Genomic DNA, 18996 nt, shown 5'->3' on the forward strand with positions numbered 1-18996 from the left:
TTAATTGCTTTAATGGAACTTTTCGGAGGAAGTGAAGATGGAAGTGATAATATAAAAGTTTTAAAGATTGATTTATGGGAAGCATACCCTGACACAGCGGCGACGCACTTTCGCGCTGTATTGTGTTGTGTATGCGTGAGGCACCGATGACACGGCCACGTGTTTTCTGTTCTAGGGTAAGGTTGTGCTCAAATCTGTGATGACCAGATATTGTGGGGATATCACAGATGTCTGCACGTCGCGTGCTTACATTTTTGAATTATGCTACTAAATTGCCTCAAATGAATGTCTAATTTGACGCCTGTGGATCTGTCTTCACCGACTTTGCCTTGTGTGCTATGGTATGCGCAGTAACAGCTCTTACCGTCTATGCCGTCCTGGCTGGAGGGGCGCCGCTTCCTGGCCCAGGCGGGCGGGCGCTGTCGCTGCCGCAGCCGCGCCGCGATATCGGGGTGGCGCGCCGCTAGCTCGCTCCACGCGTCCGATCCCTCCTCCTCATCAAACGGGAAACCGCGCTGTGGCCAAAACAAAACTATTGTTAGTTCTCTTTGATATATCTAGTTCGGGCCTTACATTAACTATTTCGTTGTAATACCAATTTTTATGTATATTCCATATCAAACCTAATCTCATAGAAAGCCTAGGAAGATTTCTATATGATTGAGAGAAAGACGCATCCGGCCAATGCACGGACAACGAATATTTTATAGTAGTAGATGGTCCGTCATCGACTGATGGTCTGCATTTGCACTGTGTAAAATTGCAGTTTGTAGTACGGTTGATATAACTGCATCGCAATTCGCAACTGACGACTGACTGCGCAATCTGTGTTCAGTCGGTGTGCAAAGATTGCACTGTGCAGATTTAGTACTGACACATTAGTTAAAAATATAGGCCCTAACCTAACTGATACCTACTTATTTCGTAGTAAATGCATAGGTAACATAATTTATTATTTTATTATACCGGCATTTGTTTAACGAATGTAAATTCAATGTAAGTTCTACTAATATTATAAAAGCGAAAAATATATCGTAAGCGAAAGTAAAAATGTATGGATGGATGGATGGAACATCCATTCGGATGTTTGTTACTCTTTCACACTAAAACTATTGGACGGATTTGGCTGAAATTTAGAATGGAGATAGATTACCCTGGATTAACACATGGCTAATTTTCATCTAGAGAAATCAATGAGTCCCCACGGGATTTTTAAAAAGTTCTATCCACGGGAACGAAGGCGTGGGCTAATTAATTAAAACCGCGTATTAAATATAACCGAATAGCGACAGCGAAGCGAGTGGGTATAAAGTGTCGCGAAGAACTTGCCATGTATGGCGTGTGAGGTCGCGGAATGACCTTACGCGTCTAGACTCACTACTCCCGTCTTACGCTGGCTGCAGCGTGAGATAAAGTCATACATTTATATTTCGTATCAATTTTTCCACCTCTCATCGATATTTTTAATTGGCAGTATTTTTTTAATTTACAATCAAGTCGAAATTGAGATGTTATCAAAAAATTTATACCAGTTGGGCGATTACGGTAAAACGACACGTCGCATACGCAAAATAAATATCCTTGATAAATAGAAATATCCTAATTATATCCTGGATATTTCTTTGTGAGGGTAGGCCAACAAAACTACGTAGTCATGATGAATTTAGTTGTCAAAACTGTGTTTCCTTGTCTTTCGAAAAGACTCAAACAAACTTCCAAAAATGAATCTTGAGAAACTTAAAGGCCAAATTATATGTTTATACTTTAAACAACCACGTTCCAAAATCGTCAATAAATACTTAATGATCAGTGCAGAAATCCATTAAATCGTTCGTCGACCTCCAAGAGTAATGTGTACATTTTGCAAATTGTTACCATATCTGTATTATTAAAATATATTAAAATGATATACGGAGATGACGGATGCGATAAAAATGATTAAAATATTTCACAGCGTTTATACGTCACAGAGTGCATTGGCGAAAATGACAATAAACAATTTAACACCTTTTTTCTGTTGGTAAAAAAAAATGTGTTTTGTTTTATTTTTTTTATTTTTTTTATTTTACAATTTTTAGTGGCCCCACTGTAATAAAATATGCTATGCCTAGTTAACAACCTACTGCTTACACTGATCGCGAGCAATTTACTCTTATCCATTCAGCAGTTCTGTTCTCCATCTCCGAAGATATTCATCAGATCTTCACCAAAATATAGAACCACCTGCAAATACCCTTTCAAACAAAAAAAAAATCAAATCGGTCTGGGCGTCTTTAGGTAATCGGGCACGGGGCAACATACATAAAAAATAATAAAAAAAAAAGATTCCGACGAATTGAGAACCTCCTCCTTCTTTGAAGTCGGTTAAAAATGCCGTTTTTTCCTTTTGAGGTACGGAACTCTAAAATGGTAAAACGTGTTGGTTCCTTATAGAAACTGACAGATGAAAGAATACATATTAAATATTCACTGACGGCACAAAATAAGAATCGTTAGTTCTCTGCGTTGCTACAGAAAAAAATAGTAATATTGCAAGTCTATGACACCCTAGATTGGGTGCACGGCTCAGTGCAATGCCCTGTACTGCATCATATTATTATGCGCAAACACGCTAACAAAGCAGGGCGCTGATTTTCAGCTGTGTCAACAAAATGAAAACGTTATTTAAAAAACCGGTCAAGTACTATTCACAGACGAAGGGTTCCGTATGATCTTACAAGATTACGTATTTTTTAAATTCTTTTCGAATTTACTAATTTACGTGGCATACTTTTTGAAATCTTTACTAAACGGATTTGTTGTTATGGCGGCAATAGAAATTCACATTCTGTAAAAATCTCTCTACTTATTACGGTTCACGAGTTGCAACCCGCTGACGGACGGACGGACAACGGAGGCTCCCGTTTGCACCCTACTAGTACAGAACCCTAAAAATAAAATACGTAAGGCGTACTTATTAAAATGTGCTTCGGATTATAAAATATGATCTCTTTATACGGTCGAAGCATGAAATATGTAAGTAATACAAAGCTTGTGTATTTTTAACATAACACTTACAAAGTACAACATATATTTACCAATAAAATGCAGTAATAATAAGGCCAATAAGATTTATATGAGGACAAATTATTATTACATTTTATCATTACAGTGAGTAAGTTTTATTATAAACCGTTTTATTTCTTGGAATATAAATGTTTGATTATGTGGGCGAATAGGTATTTTATTTGTCGTGACAAATTATTATTATTTACCCACAGCCTCAGTTTTTAGGATTCTGTACTTTAAGAGGAAAAATGGACCCCTATGATCATCTTACTGTCCGTCGTGTCTTTCAATTCGGGGGAATCAAAACCTACAGGGAACTTCCCATTGACTAAGTGATCCTATAAGACTTATAGGCCTATAGCCTTTCCTTTTGAGCTACGGAACCCTTTAAATATGTATAATTTAAAAAAGTAAGTTAAAATAAAAAAGTATTACCCAGACGAAAATTTAAAGAAACTTATAGCAACAGAAATACAACATCAAATAGAGAAACTTGATGCTCTAGGTACAATCTCTATTCTCTACATAGTCAATAGTCATATAACCACGCATTTTAGTAAGAGATTGGCTTAGAATTGTTAATTATAGTGTGTATCCTTAATAGCAAATCTTCATTGACCAATTCCACGAATTATGCCCAAACATGTTAAAAAGAAAAGATCATAATATGTCGTAAGATTTCCAAACAATGTTCATAGCGTGCAAGCATAAAAGAACTTTCAAGAAATTTTAGGACATACATTAACTACGTACGTGTTAAAGGTGCGCTTACATGGGCAATTATTTAAGCAATTATTGCTCGGCAACATTTATAAATCAATCTGCAGCAATTTCAATAAAATGCTGCAATTGTTTCAGCAATATTGTTTCTAATGGCTCTATATATTCCGCTCTCTCTTTCTACTTTGTTTCCGTTTTAAGCTCTTGATGATAAAAGCACTACAAGCCGCTGCAAGTAAAACCTCGTCCATTGCCAGCGACTACTATTGAACTGATTCACACGAATGTAGTATTGCCCAGTTGTTCCATATTGATCCATATTATTCCATGCCCCTCAAAACGATATTCAACATTGCTGTTTTCAGGTAGGTAGGGCAATAAATTGCTTTATGTGACCATGAGCCATAATTGAATAAATTCCCTAGTGTTATTTCAATTGCCCGTGTAAGCGCACCTTTAGAGAACTTTCAAGAATTTTTAGGACAGACGTGTTCTGTTGTGCATAATAGGTACATACATCGAACAAGTCAATGCGGACGAATCACGGTTGTTATTTTGTTATTTAATCTGTTGATTGCACAGATGACATCAGCGCGCGTAGGTGATACGGGTAAAAAGTTGCTGCGTCACAGTCTAGAACTACGATGGATGCAATAACAACTAACAAGTATACTATATTTATCTCATAATAGGTATAGAGACACGTGGCACTCGTGAATGGTCACGTCGGCAATAAAAGGGGGCTTCATCCATACTAATATTATAAATACGAAAGTGTGTCTGTTTGTCTGCTAGGTTTTCATAGCTTATTTTGACGAAACGTACAGAGATGTCTTGCAACCCGGGGAAGGACATAACTACTATAGCCTCAATAGCTTAACGGTTATAGGAGCGGACTGAAATCCGAAAGGTCGGCGGTTCAAATCCCACCCGTTGCACTATTGTCGTATCCACTCCTAGCACAAGCTTTATGCTTAGTTGGAGGGGAAATGGGAATGTTAGTCATGATTAAAAAAATGACGAATATTCTTCTTTTTTTTTTAAATACTTTTAGTCTCGGAAAATCAAAATTTTCACGGGATTTTTACATACCTAAATCCACGCGGACGAAGCCGCGGGCATCATCTAGGATTAATAATAATAATACACGAAAACAACAAAGTGTCCAACACAACAAAACAAAGCGGGCAGCAAAATGTAGGAAAGCGGATGTCCGCAGGTGGGAAAACGCTAAGTCGGTGGCGATGGTGGTAGGTGAAGTAGGCCGATGTTTTCAGGATGGTCCTAAAGGGCTTTGGAATGTATGTCATATACCGAGGATGGTCACCGAGTAGCTGTTAGAAGCTTTCCCTTCCAAGAACCAAAATAAATTCACCAATAGATCAAATTTCAAATTTCAAAACATTCCAAGTTTTCAGTCGAAAAGAAAGACGTCAATGAAGTTGAAAATATTTGTCCCATAAACAATTTAACACCTTACTGCAGGGGAATGAGAAAGCCGTATTTATATGGCATTACATCATTGTTCACGTAAAATCGCAAAGAAAGAGAGCCCACGCTCAGTTTAAAATATCTTTCGCGTCGTACCAAGAAACAACATAAAGTATTGAGAAACTGAAACGACGAGTTACGAGGAGGTATAAAATGATAGTGTTAATAGAATACGACGTAAGACAACTTGTAAACAATACGCAAAGTCATAAGTCAATGACCGCCAAACTTCGCGAAACGCGAATCATAAAACGGCGAGACGTATTAACGCAATAAAAGAAGTACTGAAATGATGGACGGAACATCGTCGATACAATAAAAAGACTTATCAAATTACGAGAGGGAGCAAATAAAGTACTTAATCTCAAGGAATTACAAATTGCAGACTTGATGACATTAAAATCACAGTTGACTCAAACACAATGTTTAAAGAATAAATAAATAAAACTTCTTCAACAATGATTGATTGTAATATTACAAAGGACAGTAGAAATTTTGGAAGGACACTTTCAAGGGAATGATTGATATCTATTCAACCCTTTCTTACTAAACCAGTAGTAAATATGTTTGACGTTCAATATTATTCAAGAGCTACTGATAATAAGCAGATAAACGTTCTTCAAAAATCAAAGTTATCATCGCTGCGCATGAAAATTCCGCTACTTGGTTTAAGTGGTGGCGCTAAGTTTTTATAGACTAAGCTAAAATGACATCAAACACGAATATTCTAAAACAATCACAGCCGATTTTGCATGCGCAGCGACGACTTGCAGATTTGATCAACCTTCGTTTAACCAACCTTTAACCAACGCAATTGTTGTCGGAAATATAAGCACACAACCCACATGCAATTTAATAGATGAAATCATGTCCACTAACGGTTAAAATATACTTACAATGCAAACATTCAATATTATGCAAATCTATACTAATAAATAAAATTGGAGTGTCTGTCTGTAATTTCGAAATAACTACCTCATATTAAGCTCATATGGTTATTTGAACGATACCATAACTGAATCACACGTTTTTAAAATTTTTGTCTGTCTGTCTGTCTGTCTGTCTGTCTGTCTGTCTGTCTGTCTGTCTGTCTGTTTGAAAAGGCTAATCTTTGGAACGGCTGAACCGATTTTGACGGGACTTTCACAGGCAAGTAGAGGATTGACCAGGGCGTAAAATAGGCTACTTTTTTAACCGACTTTCAAAAAGGGAGTTGTGTTTTTCTACCTATGTACACCGAAATCTCCGAGATTTCTGAACCGATTTGCGTCATTTCTTTTTTAATCGATAGAGGAACTTTGCGACATTGTTTCATAAAAAAATTGGAGTCCAACTCCTCAATCCTGATGCTGCAGGGGATCTGACCAATCCACGCGGGCGAAGCTGCGGGCATCAGCTAGTCGAAAATAAAAACACAGAAGAGGATAAATACAAAAAAAACTACATTTAGGACAAGGCCGCACGCCCATCTTGAAAAGTAAATATAAATGTAAGAAACATTGTATTTATTTATCTTATAGCCTACCTCAATTTGTTACAGATATTGAACTAAACTGTTTCTCTGTAATTTTTCGATGAAGATGTCTGCAAAGATATTCAAGAAAACTATTGTAAGTCTGGTGTTAGGTGTGCGGTACATGTGTATAGTGAAGTTGGCGAAGTACCTAACTGTACATAGTAGATTTTGTCTGTCATCTCACGAAAACAGCTTAACAATATGACAAGATGATGGACTCAAATCATTTAGGATCAGCTTTATATTGTGATAAATAAAGATGATTTCAAGATTACAAACCATCATTTTAAAATGTTCATAATCACCTTCATGATAAACCCATAGCCCACCTTTCAGAACAGAAGGGTTTGGCCACAATCTGGCCAAATGCGAATTGGTAGACTTTACATATCTTTAAGAACATTACGGAGAACTCTCAAGCATGTAGTTTTTAACCCCCGACCCAAAAAGAGGGGTGTTATAAGTTTGATGTGTTTATTTGTGTATATGTGTATCTGTCTGTGGCATCGTAGCTCCTAAACGAATGAACCTATTTTAATTTAATTTTTTTTTTGTTTAAAAGGTGGCTTTGATCGAGTGTTCTTAGCTATAATCGAAGAAAATCGGTTCAGCCGTTTGAACATTATCAGCTCTTTTCTAGTTTTCTTGTAGAGGTTTTTGTGTCGGGGGTTTTTAAATTTTGAGTTATCCACGATGTTTTTCTTCACCATTAAATCAAGTGATATTTAATTGCTTGAAACGCACATAACTCCTAAAGTTAGTGGTGCGTGCCCAGGATCGAACCCTGGACCCCGACTACATATATCTCGAATTTCGGCACCGCCGGCAGCAAAGTGAACCTAGCGGTCAAAGCTTGGGCGCGAATCCCAGATATAATTTTTGATGCACTTTTTGAAAATTATTTAGAAATCTCCTTAAAGTGTATATAAAAACACCATCATAAAAATTATAAATAAGAATTCCACAAGCTTGTTAAGTTTAAATGTAAACTTAAACATGATCTTGCAATTGCTACCATTACAGATTGTGATTTATATGAAGACAAGAGTAATCGAATTAATAACAAAAAGGAAACTACGCCAATTATCATTTGTCTTCGTCTCTGTCGCGATAATGAGGCTAATAAGTGAACGACAGCAGTCGAGCTGCGCAGGGCGTATAAGGCATAAGCTTACATATCCGGTGATTATGGCCGTATTAATAAAGTAATCTCGAACGTTATCTCGTTTTCGTACTGTGTTTTATGTTCATCAGTTTCTTTTTTACGCATGCTGTGGTCATTTCAGGTAGATTCATGTTTGTTGTCTTCCACCTAATCTTTACTACATCAAAGTTTACTAACTGCATTTGCTTGCTGGTTCTTCTTAATAGAAAGGGCATTCCGAATCAATGGTAGAATCACTTGTCGATTCAAAAAAAAACTTGTAAAAATTTATTTACATAAAAAAATCTTTCGTGACCAGTTTGAATACCAGTATTAAAAAAATTGCACGAGAGATATGTGGTCTAGTTGCGACAGCTTATATCCGTCGATTTCATTGGTTAAAACAAAGTTCACCCGTCTGTTACGTTGGAGGTGCGATTATTTCTCGTTTTCTTCGTGGCTCAGAGAGACAGCTAAACCATCGGTCTTAGTTATTATCACATCTGATAATGATAATCAATTGCTTGCAGAAGCTTGTTAGACAATTAATGGTTAACCTTTTTATATGTAAAGATTATGGTCGCACTAATAAAGAAGTATCAAGACGTAATCTCGAACGGTTTCTCGTTGTCATACTGTATTTGCATTTGACATGTAGGCGGTGAGCTGTGACGCACAGCGCTTGCTCAAAACGTTTGCGTTTTTGTTGCCGATATTTTACCATCTAAGCGAAATAGCGGTGACATCATCTCACGTTATATAAAAGTTATATTAGTTTACCTGAAGCGTAGATTGATAGAACCAGTTTTCTGTTTTAATTTTGTATTTGGTATTGGAGAAAGGAATATGCGACCGACATAGCTCAAAGGATTAACAAGCTGAAGTGGCAATCATGGTCATATCTGTCGCAGAAGTGTTTTGAAGTGGAGCGCAGTATGGGACGATCTCCAGAGTCCAGCCCGCTTGACCGATGAGCTGAAGAAGGTGGCGGAGAGCGGGTGGATGAGGAAGGCGGAGGACCATCTTTGTTGGCGCGCTCTTGGAAAGGCCTATGTCCAGCAGTGGACGCATATAGGCTGATGGAATGAAATAGAGAAAGAAACAGCAAAGAGCAAAGTAAACGTACTACCTAAATTCAAAGGCTACTTAAATTATGTCTTTTTCCAATTAGATGGCAATAATTTATTTTTAACCCCCGGCCCAAAAAGAGGGGTGTTATAAGTTTGACGTGTGTATCTGTGTGTCTGTGTATCTGTGTATCTGTGTATCTGTCTGTGGCATCGTAGCGCCTAAACGAATGAACCGATTTTAATTTACTTTTTTTTGTTTGAAAGGTGGCTTGATCGAGAGTGTTCTTAGATATAATCCAAAAAAATTGGTTCAGCCGTTTAAAAGTTATCAGCTATTTTCTAGTTTTCTTGTAGAAAAGAAGGTTAGATAACTCTTAGGTTCATAATATTCAAGTGTCAATTGACAAATGTCAAGCTGTCAAGATGGACGTTGCCTAGATATACATAATTATTTATTTGAAAATGATTTGTCGGGGGTGTTGAAATTTTTTAATTTACACTTGTGGTGTAAATAGGTGTATTACGTATTCTATAGGTATTCAAGGCAATAGGTAGGTACAGGTTATTATCATCTTATCGATATCTACTATAACAGTTAATGTTGTTGTGTTCGTTTCCTATACGTTCACGCATCGTTTTTCTGATTGAGTTCAAATCCTATGAAACTTTGTACAGTAGGTAGTTGACATTTGCGTGAAGGTTTCTGACATAGCTTAGTACCACCAATAATGCAACGCAAGTCGGGAATAAATTAGCACTTAGTTAACAGAATGAGATTACGAGACCTAAGTATTTAGGAATTTAAAAAATAAACCTCAAATAAAAGTTTCATAGATTGAAGACAATTTTGAAATAATTCTTGATTAAATATTAAGGCTCGATGGAGGCGTAAGTGATAAGGAAATGAATGGCTCCCAAAACGACATTGGAAAAATTGTTTTATGATCATAATCGATAAAAAATAAAGTTACAAAATGCACTGCTGAAGACAAATATTATTTAAATAATGAAGGAGGTTATCGAAAATTCGAATCGACAAGTCGTAGGTACGGACTTGGTCGATTTCCTGATTACGATAAATTAAATACTGAAATTCATTACTATTGGAAATAATAATATCAAAACATTATCAAAATAAATATGATTACTAAAGCAAAAATTGTAAACTTAGTAGTTAAAAAAACCAACATGTTTTTTTTCATAATCAAAACAATGCTCAACAAACTATTAAATTACTCTCACAGCTGAAACTATAGTAACCTCAAATCTGTCGATAAGTTACTTAGTAGCAATGTTGTCATTTTTCAGAAATTATATGGTTTTTTTACTGAGGATTTCCTATAGCTTTGTCGTACCATCCATCAGCATCTAGTATGATGATGGATGGTGTCATATTATATTGCCATGAGAATGTGAGACGCGAGTTACAGGAGAAGATATTAGCTTCGCCACATCATCACTTTCCATCAGGTGTGATTGTGGTCAAACGCTTACCTATAGTGAATAAAAAAAAATACTATCCTAGTTATATTCTCACAAATTATATCCTCACAAATCCTGGTAGGTTAATATGATACCAATTTACGTAACAGACTGGGGATAAAATATCGAGGATCAATTTAGTATACAAGTCCGGCGCCTTGCTATCATTATCGTGCTGTATTTGGAGCAGCACTTAAATGTTAAATTACGCAGGCGCGGAATTATCTTGCACAGCAGGAACTATAAATGGACGTTTGAGTCAGAAAGCAATTAAAGATTAAGATATGCTTATCGCAGAAGAAAATACAACTTATGTAATTCAATTCTAGAGAGTGGAGAAATGAGAGAGTGTATAAAAGGAAAGAAATGCGGTGTGAGGCAATGCAAAAACGAATCTAAACTTACGGTACGACAAATCAAGGTATTCTTTTCAAGAGGGAATATCGAGAATGGCACAAGGATCCTATAGGCACTAAAGTATTTATTTTCTATAATAGTTCATTTCAGCACACAAAGTCAGTTTCGTTTTATGTCGACTTTACTTCTTCAAACCGCTACGAGTAAACTAGAATGAGGAAAATCTCGGTTTGATCCTGAATTTACATCTGTCAAATATTAGGTAGGTATTTGAGCTTCAAAGATTTTTCGAAAAGAGTCGTTCCATAGCCTCAGCGTTGAGGAATACGATCCGGAGACAGAAAGAAATAAAAGCTAGAGACATTTTTGTTTTCGTTTTGAAGTGAATGAAACAGTAATTACGAGATTGAATTTGAGGAAAAGAGTCTCATATCCTTGCAGTACCCATTGCAGTCTTGAAGTGTACAAACAATGTGATAAGACCTGTCTATATTTAAAAAGCAGGCTTTCTATTTGGTCTGTGCGTGAGGCCTCGTTAGCAAAGCTAAGGCCGCATAGGTGGAAAACTGTGTGTATTTATTGAAGAGCGCACATCTATAAATGGCGCTAAGATAACAGCTGCGCGTGCGACGCTGACTCACGGACAGTGTGACGTTTACATGGTCGGGGAATAATAAGGAACCCTTTTCTCATCATCAACCCACTGAGAACAGGTCTCCTCTGAGAATAAAAAAGGGTTGGCCGTAGTCCACCACGCTGGCCAAGTGGGGATAGGAAGACTTCACAAACCCTTTAGAACATTATGGAGAGTTTCCAGGGATGCAGGTTTCCTTTATGATATTTATGACATGATAATAACCGGGACCATCGCAAACTAAAGAGAGATGAAATTAAAATTATCTATGTGATCAAATCAGAAATGAGGAGATCCGTATTAGAACCAGAGTAACCGACATAGATCAATGGGTTCCATTGCAGAGCTGAAGTGGTAATGGTGAGGGCACATAGTTCGAAAAACTGATAAACGTTGGGTTTCTAGGGAGCTAGAATGGCAACCTCCACCAAACGAGTCGCAGAGAGCCGCTGGGGCCTTCTTTGAAACGAAGTTTGGCGATCATCATCCGAAAAGCTTCTAAAGCCGCCTCTTTTAACTTCGGGTAACTAAGCTTTATCCACGCTTTTATATCGTCCAACCATTTGCATCTTTGGCGACCTTGAGCTCCTTTGCCTGCAATTCTTCCTTCCGAAACTAATCTTGGGAATGAGAATTGTCCTCCTCTCTGTAAATGCGATGAAAGAAAGCGAGCTTGCTTCGCATGATGGTGGATATGAGTTCTCTCTCTTTGTGGACCAATACCCAAAGAATACGTTGCTTTGTTTTCAAACCAAAGTTGTATTGTTTTGGCTTATAGTCAACTGCCGATATATTTGTAACCATTTCGAAACGTAGTTTCTGTCAACAAACCAGTTCCTAGATTTGTTTTGAAAAAAAAAAGTGTTGATTATTTACATTAGGAGCTCAAACTCAACGAGAAATTATGAAGAAATGAGTTCCCATTGTGAGGACGTAAAGAATATGGACTTTTCGACACTAACGGTTTCTTTATCATCTTATTCTACTTCAAGAAGACAGATCCCTTCCTATAATGTTAGTAATTTAGCAGTAAATCCAAACAACACGCAATCATGCAGTCGTCTATACTTCAAGAAGTATCAGCGAAGATCAGTATACAGAAAGCAATGACCGAGTTCAATCACTATAAACTCTTTTGGACTTTCAAGATCAACTTTGTCTTCATTTTTCAAATGTTCCCTCTAAATCTCAAACAATTTTGATCTCAAACAGAGTTTAACTCTTTTTTTGATAAAATGCGTACAGATTGAAAATTGAACTTACTGCCAGACTTGCAACTAAAATTCACATTCCCAATCAATACATTTGAATACAAAGACTTGTAATTAGTCATTAATTAACCTTTATAAAGCGGATTTAAATGCTAATAAATACGAGAACAACGCGATGCAAATATAATCAGTCTGGAATAAATTAATTGTCTTTGAGGCAAGTTTTTCATGTTTTATGTTACCTTTAAGGTTAATGTTTTCCTCAATGCCGATGAATATTTAAAGAGTCTGACTCATCGCGCTTGTTCTGTTATTTGACAAATTTCCAAAACCCTAAATATGGATATTTCGGAAGTATATGTACTCTTTTAACAGATATAAAGAAGCATGGGCGTACCTGGCTTCGAAAAATCTTTTCATTCTGGCATCATTCCTCAAATGGAAAGACCACTTTCAAAATGGTTTCTTTTATTTGAACTTTAGAGGCTAATTTTTCATCGTAAATCCAAGTTTTTATAGCTTAGTAAATTGAAAATAACTTTTGCAATAAAACTTTTAGGTGTTCATATAAAGTTTACTGTCAGTAAACATCTGTTCTTATTTGATTCAAATCTTCTAACATAATTTCAACTTTCGTAACATCTGTTAAATAAATATTGTGTTTTTAAATATTATATTTATTGAGACCTGCATAATTTTTATTTTAAAATTATACACTGTTTTATTTATTAACTAATAAGTGTTCTAGGAGTAAGGACCTACCTCATTTCCATGATATTCAGGTGGTTTATCCAAAACAACAGGTGATTCCATACTTTCAATAATAAAACACTGGAATGTATCACATACACAACACTTCGTAAACAAAAGTTAGTCGCAGTATAAACACGCTCTTCACTGTATTTCAATAACAACTAAACTGAAAGAGAGCCGGTCGCCGTATTTATATAGACGTGCCAAATTCTCGAAGTTTCCCGACTGTTCGAGAGAAGTGTGGACTTGGCGCTCTATCGAGCTTTTCGCGCTGGCATGGCCATATTGATTTAGCGAAGTACATTGCTGCTTTTGAATGAAAACGTACGCAAATTTATTTATATGGACGGAAAAGCGGGAATGAATTTCATCATGTGAAGACAGGTAGTGAGCAGTGACAGACCGGTCTTTGGCATGGCCGTATTGATTGAGAGTGTTACATTTACATTGCAGCTTCGAAGTAAATAATGTATGGCCGATGTTATATTGGTAAGAAATTGTACAGCAATTAATGCACGCAAAATTTTCATGAGCGAAAAAGCAGCAATGAATATCACAATGTGAAGACAGGTAGTGAGTAATGAAAGACTATGGCATGACTCTGGCTGTAACGATTTAACGTTATACATTGCCGCTTCGAATTAAATAAAGAAAGGCATTTTCATATTCTGGGTAGGAAATACAGCAATGTATTTCCTGCCCAGATCTTACTTTACATCTGCCTGTACAGCAATAGCGGTAATACTGCATTGACTTTGGACTTGCGCTGTGCGGGATCGAAAGCTTCCCGCGTTTTCCGATTTTCCATTATGGTTACAATGTGGTTTATATTACCATTACCATAATAAATAAAACAGTCTTAAACTTTTTTAATGATTGAAGTGGTGAATGATTGAATTGATGAAAATTAAGTAATGAGTACCTACTACAGACTCTCTTTTTAGCTACCCTATAGAATCTTGATACTAATAGATTAGCCCATCCAATATCCATTAGTTTCCACCTTTTCAGAAAGAGCTCACACTACTATAATATTAATAAAACAACTAATTCCATATTCCATCTGATTATTTAGTCTTTAAAAAATAATACTTACAAAAGGTGTTACAATAACAGAGAATGTCGAGTTTATTTAATTTCAGCAAACAAATGTGAATCATTTGCGCAATAATTTGTTTACATTGGTGATAAGACGACAACGGAATGGCAGTATATTATGTAAATTTGTTTAAAATTTCATCCTTCACATAATTTTCAATGGCTCTTAAGGATTTTTACGCTATTTGCTTTTTTTTGTGTGCAAATATTACAAAACTAATAACAAGTCACCGATCTCTATTACCATCATCGTGATCAACCCATCCTACTAATGAGCACGGGTCTCCTCTTAGAATGAGAAGGGTAGTCTACCACGCTGGCCAAGTGCGGATTGGCAGACTTCACACACCTTTGAGAACATTATGGAGAACTCTCAAATATTTTAACATTATCATATGCTTGAAGACAAGAAAGCACGACTTTTGAACCAGGCTATCATCGCTCACTATATAAAGTACCAATTTCTATGTAAAGTTATAAATCCTTATTTTCCAAACACAGCTTTTACAAGTGTAAATTAAAAATTTTCAACACCCCCGACAAATCATTTTCAAATAAATAATTATGTATATCTAGGCAACGTCCATCTTGACAGCTTGACATTTGTCAATTGACACTTGAATATTATGAACCTAAGGGTTATCTAACCTTCTTTTCTACAAGAAAACTAGAAAATAGCTGATAACTTTTAAACGGCTGAACCAATTTTTTTAGATTATAGCTAAGAACACTCTCGATCAAGCCACCTTTCAAACAAAAAAAACTAAATTAAAATCGGTTCATTCGTTTAGGCGCTACGATGCCACAGACAGATACACAGATACACAGACACACAGATACACAGATACACACGTCAAACTTATAACACCCCTCTTTTTGGGTCGGGGGTTAAAAACAAATCGTTTACAAGAACAATGAACAATTTATAAAGGAACAAACACAATTAAATATCCCGCATTCAAGCAAGCCTTTACAAGCTGTCTGTTTGTAATGGCTCTGCCACCTGGCATGTTTGGAATGCAGCTGTCGACAAAAGGCCGACAGAAATTGATCAAGTTCTATACTCGGTACCAACGGACAAACTTGACGATCAAAAAGTTTATTCAAACAAAAAGTATTTCCTAACAGACGGGAAACAGAAATTTCAGAAGCAATCAACTGACAAACTTTCAAAGAATTTGGAAAAGTCTTTTCGAACAAAACAAACTGAATTGAGCAAAGAAATTCGTATAAACAAATCAAGAATATTATGATTTGTAACTCACAACAGAAATTTCAAACTCCATTGTACCAAAAAGAACAAATTAAGCAAGCATTCCCTTATAGGACCAATTCCATTAAAAGTGTTGATTTCACAAACTTTTGGGTGTTACGTCGGTTCCAATTTTTCGATAATAAAAAGCAAAATAAATACAACCCTGTATTTCCAAACGGATTATTTGAAACAGAACAAATCTCTGAGTTACAAAATCATTACTGATCCGTTCTGCATTCTAACGGTCTTCTTCCGCGTGTTTGTATAATGCCATTATTTTTAGACCGCCCGCACTATCAATTCGACGTCCATCAAATGTATTAGCCAGTATTAATCGGTCATACAACTCGTACATGGCATGAAAATATTTCTAATGTGATTTAAAATATTATAATAATAATTATTCTTCTATTCGCTGATACCCACGACTTCGCCCGAAGGATTTAGATTTTCAAAAATCCCGCGGAAACTATTTGGCTTTTTCGGATAAAAAGGAGCTTATGTCACTCTCCAGACCTTCAATTACATCCATGTTAAAAATCCGTTGCTCCGCTGCGGCGTGATTGAAGCACATACCAATAAACAAACACACTTTCCGCATTTATAATATGGGAACTGGGTAGTAATACACGATAAGAGTAAGTATAATATTATAAAAAGCAGTCTGACGGACATATCGACGTACATACAGCTCAATCCGCTGGGTCTAGATAAGAATATTATGAAGGTTCTCTCTGTAACGTGGACCTTCGCTATGAAAGATTTTGTAAATCCCAACTAGATCATTAAAAATCATAAAGACACGTGGACGAAGTTGCAGGCATCACATTAAAAGTTCTAATTCGTATTGGAACTTTATTGATCAACACAGAGCTCCTGATAGTATGGTAATTGTGAATGAAAAAAGAAAAGACCAAAGCCTCATACAAAAAGGTGTACCTATACCTACTATAGGTAGGAAATACCCGTTCTGGCGCAACAGGCAGCAGATGACAAAAGGACTCGCCGATAAATTATTCGCGCTCGATCGAACACGGCCTGTTGATATCTGTGACAGTAACTGAATATTTCAATGACCCTCGATGATATTTCATCTGATAGGTATCATATTTTCTCGATTCACATTACGGATAAAAAATTATAAATCATCAGAACCTAAGGACATTTCGGATTTTTATTTTCGATTTCCGTTCACTTTATGTGGCCAGAATAAATTAATACTTACCTATTTTTTTAAACAGAATAATTTAGAGCTTGACAACAACGTACAAGTTTGGTACTTTTGTAAGTGATTATTGCAGGGCGCGTTTGGAACCCTTGTAGCATTCTTTTTAAGTTTACGTAATTAATTATTATCAGCACTATATTATCTTCAAATCTAACAAATCCGAAAACAAAAGGTGTACAATTATACCTACTTTGAATAAATGGTTTTGACTTTGAGTACGTAATAGAAGGTGTTAATAGAGAATAGGGGCGCAGTCAGAGAAATGCTTGGAAGCTATTGTGATGGCAACACTGCTGCAACCGTAATTGTTGTGCTTGATTGAATTTAAGGTATTCTTGCTGCTAATGTGCATAGTCAGTAATGCGAGAACGACCAATCAGAGGTTAATAGTGGTGTTGCTGTCAGTAGCTTGACAGCTACAGTGTGATGATCGGAAACACAGCTCACGATGATTAGGGAACTTGTAACAATAAGTCGAGGCTTCGACTTCACAGGCAGGTGTCAAATGTTCCTCCATTTGACAGTAACCCATGGCCTGGTATATCACACTAATATTATAAAGGCTAAAGTTTGTGTGTGTGTGTGTGTGTGTGTGTGTGTGTATGTTTCTTACTCCTTCGCGCAAAAACATCTGGATGGATTTGGCTGAAATTTGGAATGGAGATAGATAATATCCTGGATTAGCACATAGGCTACTTTTTATCCCGGAAAATCAAAGAGTTCCCACGGGATTTCGAAAAACCTAAATCCACGCGAGCGAAGTCGCGGGCATCGGCTAGTTTAACATATCTTCGATTCAGGATCAAACCGAGAGCTCCCTCACTCAAGTTCACTCTGCCTCTGATTAGCCGACACCAGCGACACACTCACAATTAGCTAAAATGCATTGTTGCAACAAGAATACCATGAATTCAGGCAATCACAACAATTAAGATTATAATAATGTGAAAATCTTAATCTTGCAATCGACCTGCATGTTTACACACTTGTACCGTGTACCATAGATCAGCTGGCATCTTTTGGCACCGATCAATGGCTAATGAACGGTCGTTGAACCGCTCGGCATATGCAAAGAGCATATCAAATCGAAGAAGGGAAGGCATACAATGAGCAATATTATTAATGCTACAAGCGTTTCGATGAACATGTAATAACATCGTTTAAGATGAGTTAGGAAATGCATTTTGAGCCGTCAATGATCGTGTTAACTAATCATAAAAGATTTTCATGGTGACGTTTGAAAATGTAAACTAATTGGGATTTGGTTTGTGATTCTGTATGTAAAGCTTTAATTGAAGCCTACAATTAATAGACTACAGGCCCATGTTTAAAAATGGGTGGGTCATATGAACCACCAGGTGACGTATACAGGACGATATAAGAGCATAAAATAATAAGTTTCAGCACTATGCCGTCACTTGTAAACTGTCCAACAGAGTGCTGGTGAGAATTGAAAAGTGCAGGTAGAGTGAGTACATTTTGGTCATATATTTTTGTACGGCATTTTTACCATCGATAGATCCATGAAAAATAATAAGAAAGCGCGCAGTGCCGTAAAAAAATGGTGCGCCACAAAGTCAGTAAATGTTTTGATTTTCTGACAATTTCCGGGGTAAATTTGGTCATTTAATTCTGTACGGCACTAGTTTCATACTGTTTCAATACAGCCTCTAATCCATTATTCCGCAACGCCGTACAAAAATCATGCGACAAGGGGAAAAAATTGAGGGTAGCAACCCCCTCTCTTTCCGTGGTCCGGGGGGTGATTTGAAACAACATAAAATTAATTTATTTTGAAAGTGTTTTATGCATAGATAATATTTTTTTACATGCCGTACATTTTCGTTGGTCCAAAGGTTTGTGGGGGATGTGGATATTATATACACACCCGTTCACTTCAGTTAGACGGCATAGTGATTTTATCATATTATCAATTGTTCTCTTCAAAAATATGTTAATGCCGTACAGTATCAGATGGCTATAAAGTAC

The 18996-nt window shown here is 36.5% G+C and overlaps 2 protein-coding genes across 5 annotated transcripts in view; one reads left to right on the forward strand and one right to left on the reverse strand.

Annotated features, from left to right (window-relative positions):
* The window catches only part of LOC123871820 (vacuolar protein sorting-associated protein 18 homolog), a 30362-nt gene extending 14652 nt beyond the window's left edge, over positions 1–15710 (forward strand). The window contains exons 11-12 of the mRNA XM_045915801.1: positions 4753–4765; positions 15700–15710. The gene's annotated coding sequence lies outside the window, so the exon portion shown is untranslated. The remainder of the gene's footprint in view (positions 1–4752; positions 4766–15699) is intronic.
* The window catches only part of LOC123871829 (BAG domain-containing protein Samui-like), a 36328-nt gene that overhangs the window by 3132 nt on the left and 14200 nt on the right, over positions 1–18996 (reverse strand). For 2 of the 4 annotated variants that reach the window (XM_045915821.1, XM_045915822.1), the window contains exon 2: positions 365–515. In XM_045915821.1, coding sequence (XP_045771777.1) covers positions 365–515 — 151 coding nt within the window. Of the gene's footprint in view, positions 1–364; positions 516–13435; positions 13599–18996 lie in introns of those variants that run through there. The other 2 variants (XM_045915820.1, XR_006797350.1) reach the window with 2 other exon arrangements.

Source organism: Maniola jurtina, chromosome 14 (genome assembly GCF_905333055.1).
Source record: "Maniola jurtina chromosome 14, ilManJurt1.1, whole genome shotgun sequence".
Taxonomy (NCBI): Eukaryota; Metazoa; Arthropoda; class Insecta; order Lepidoptera; family Nymphalidae; genus Maniola; species Maniola jurtina.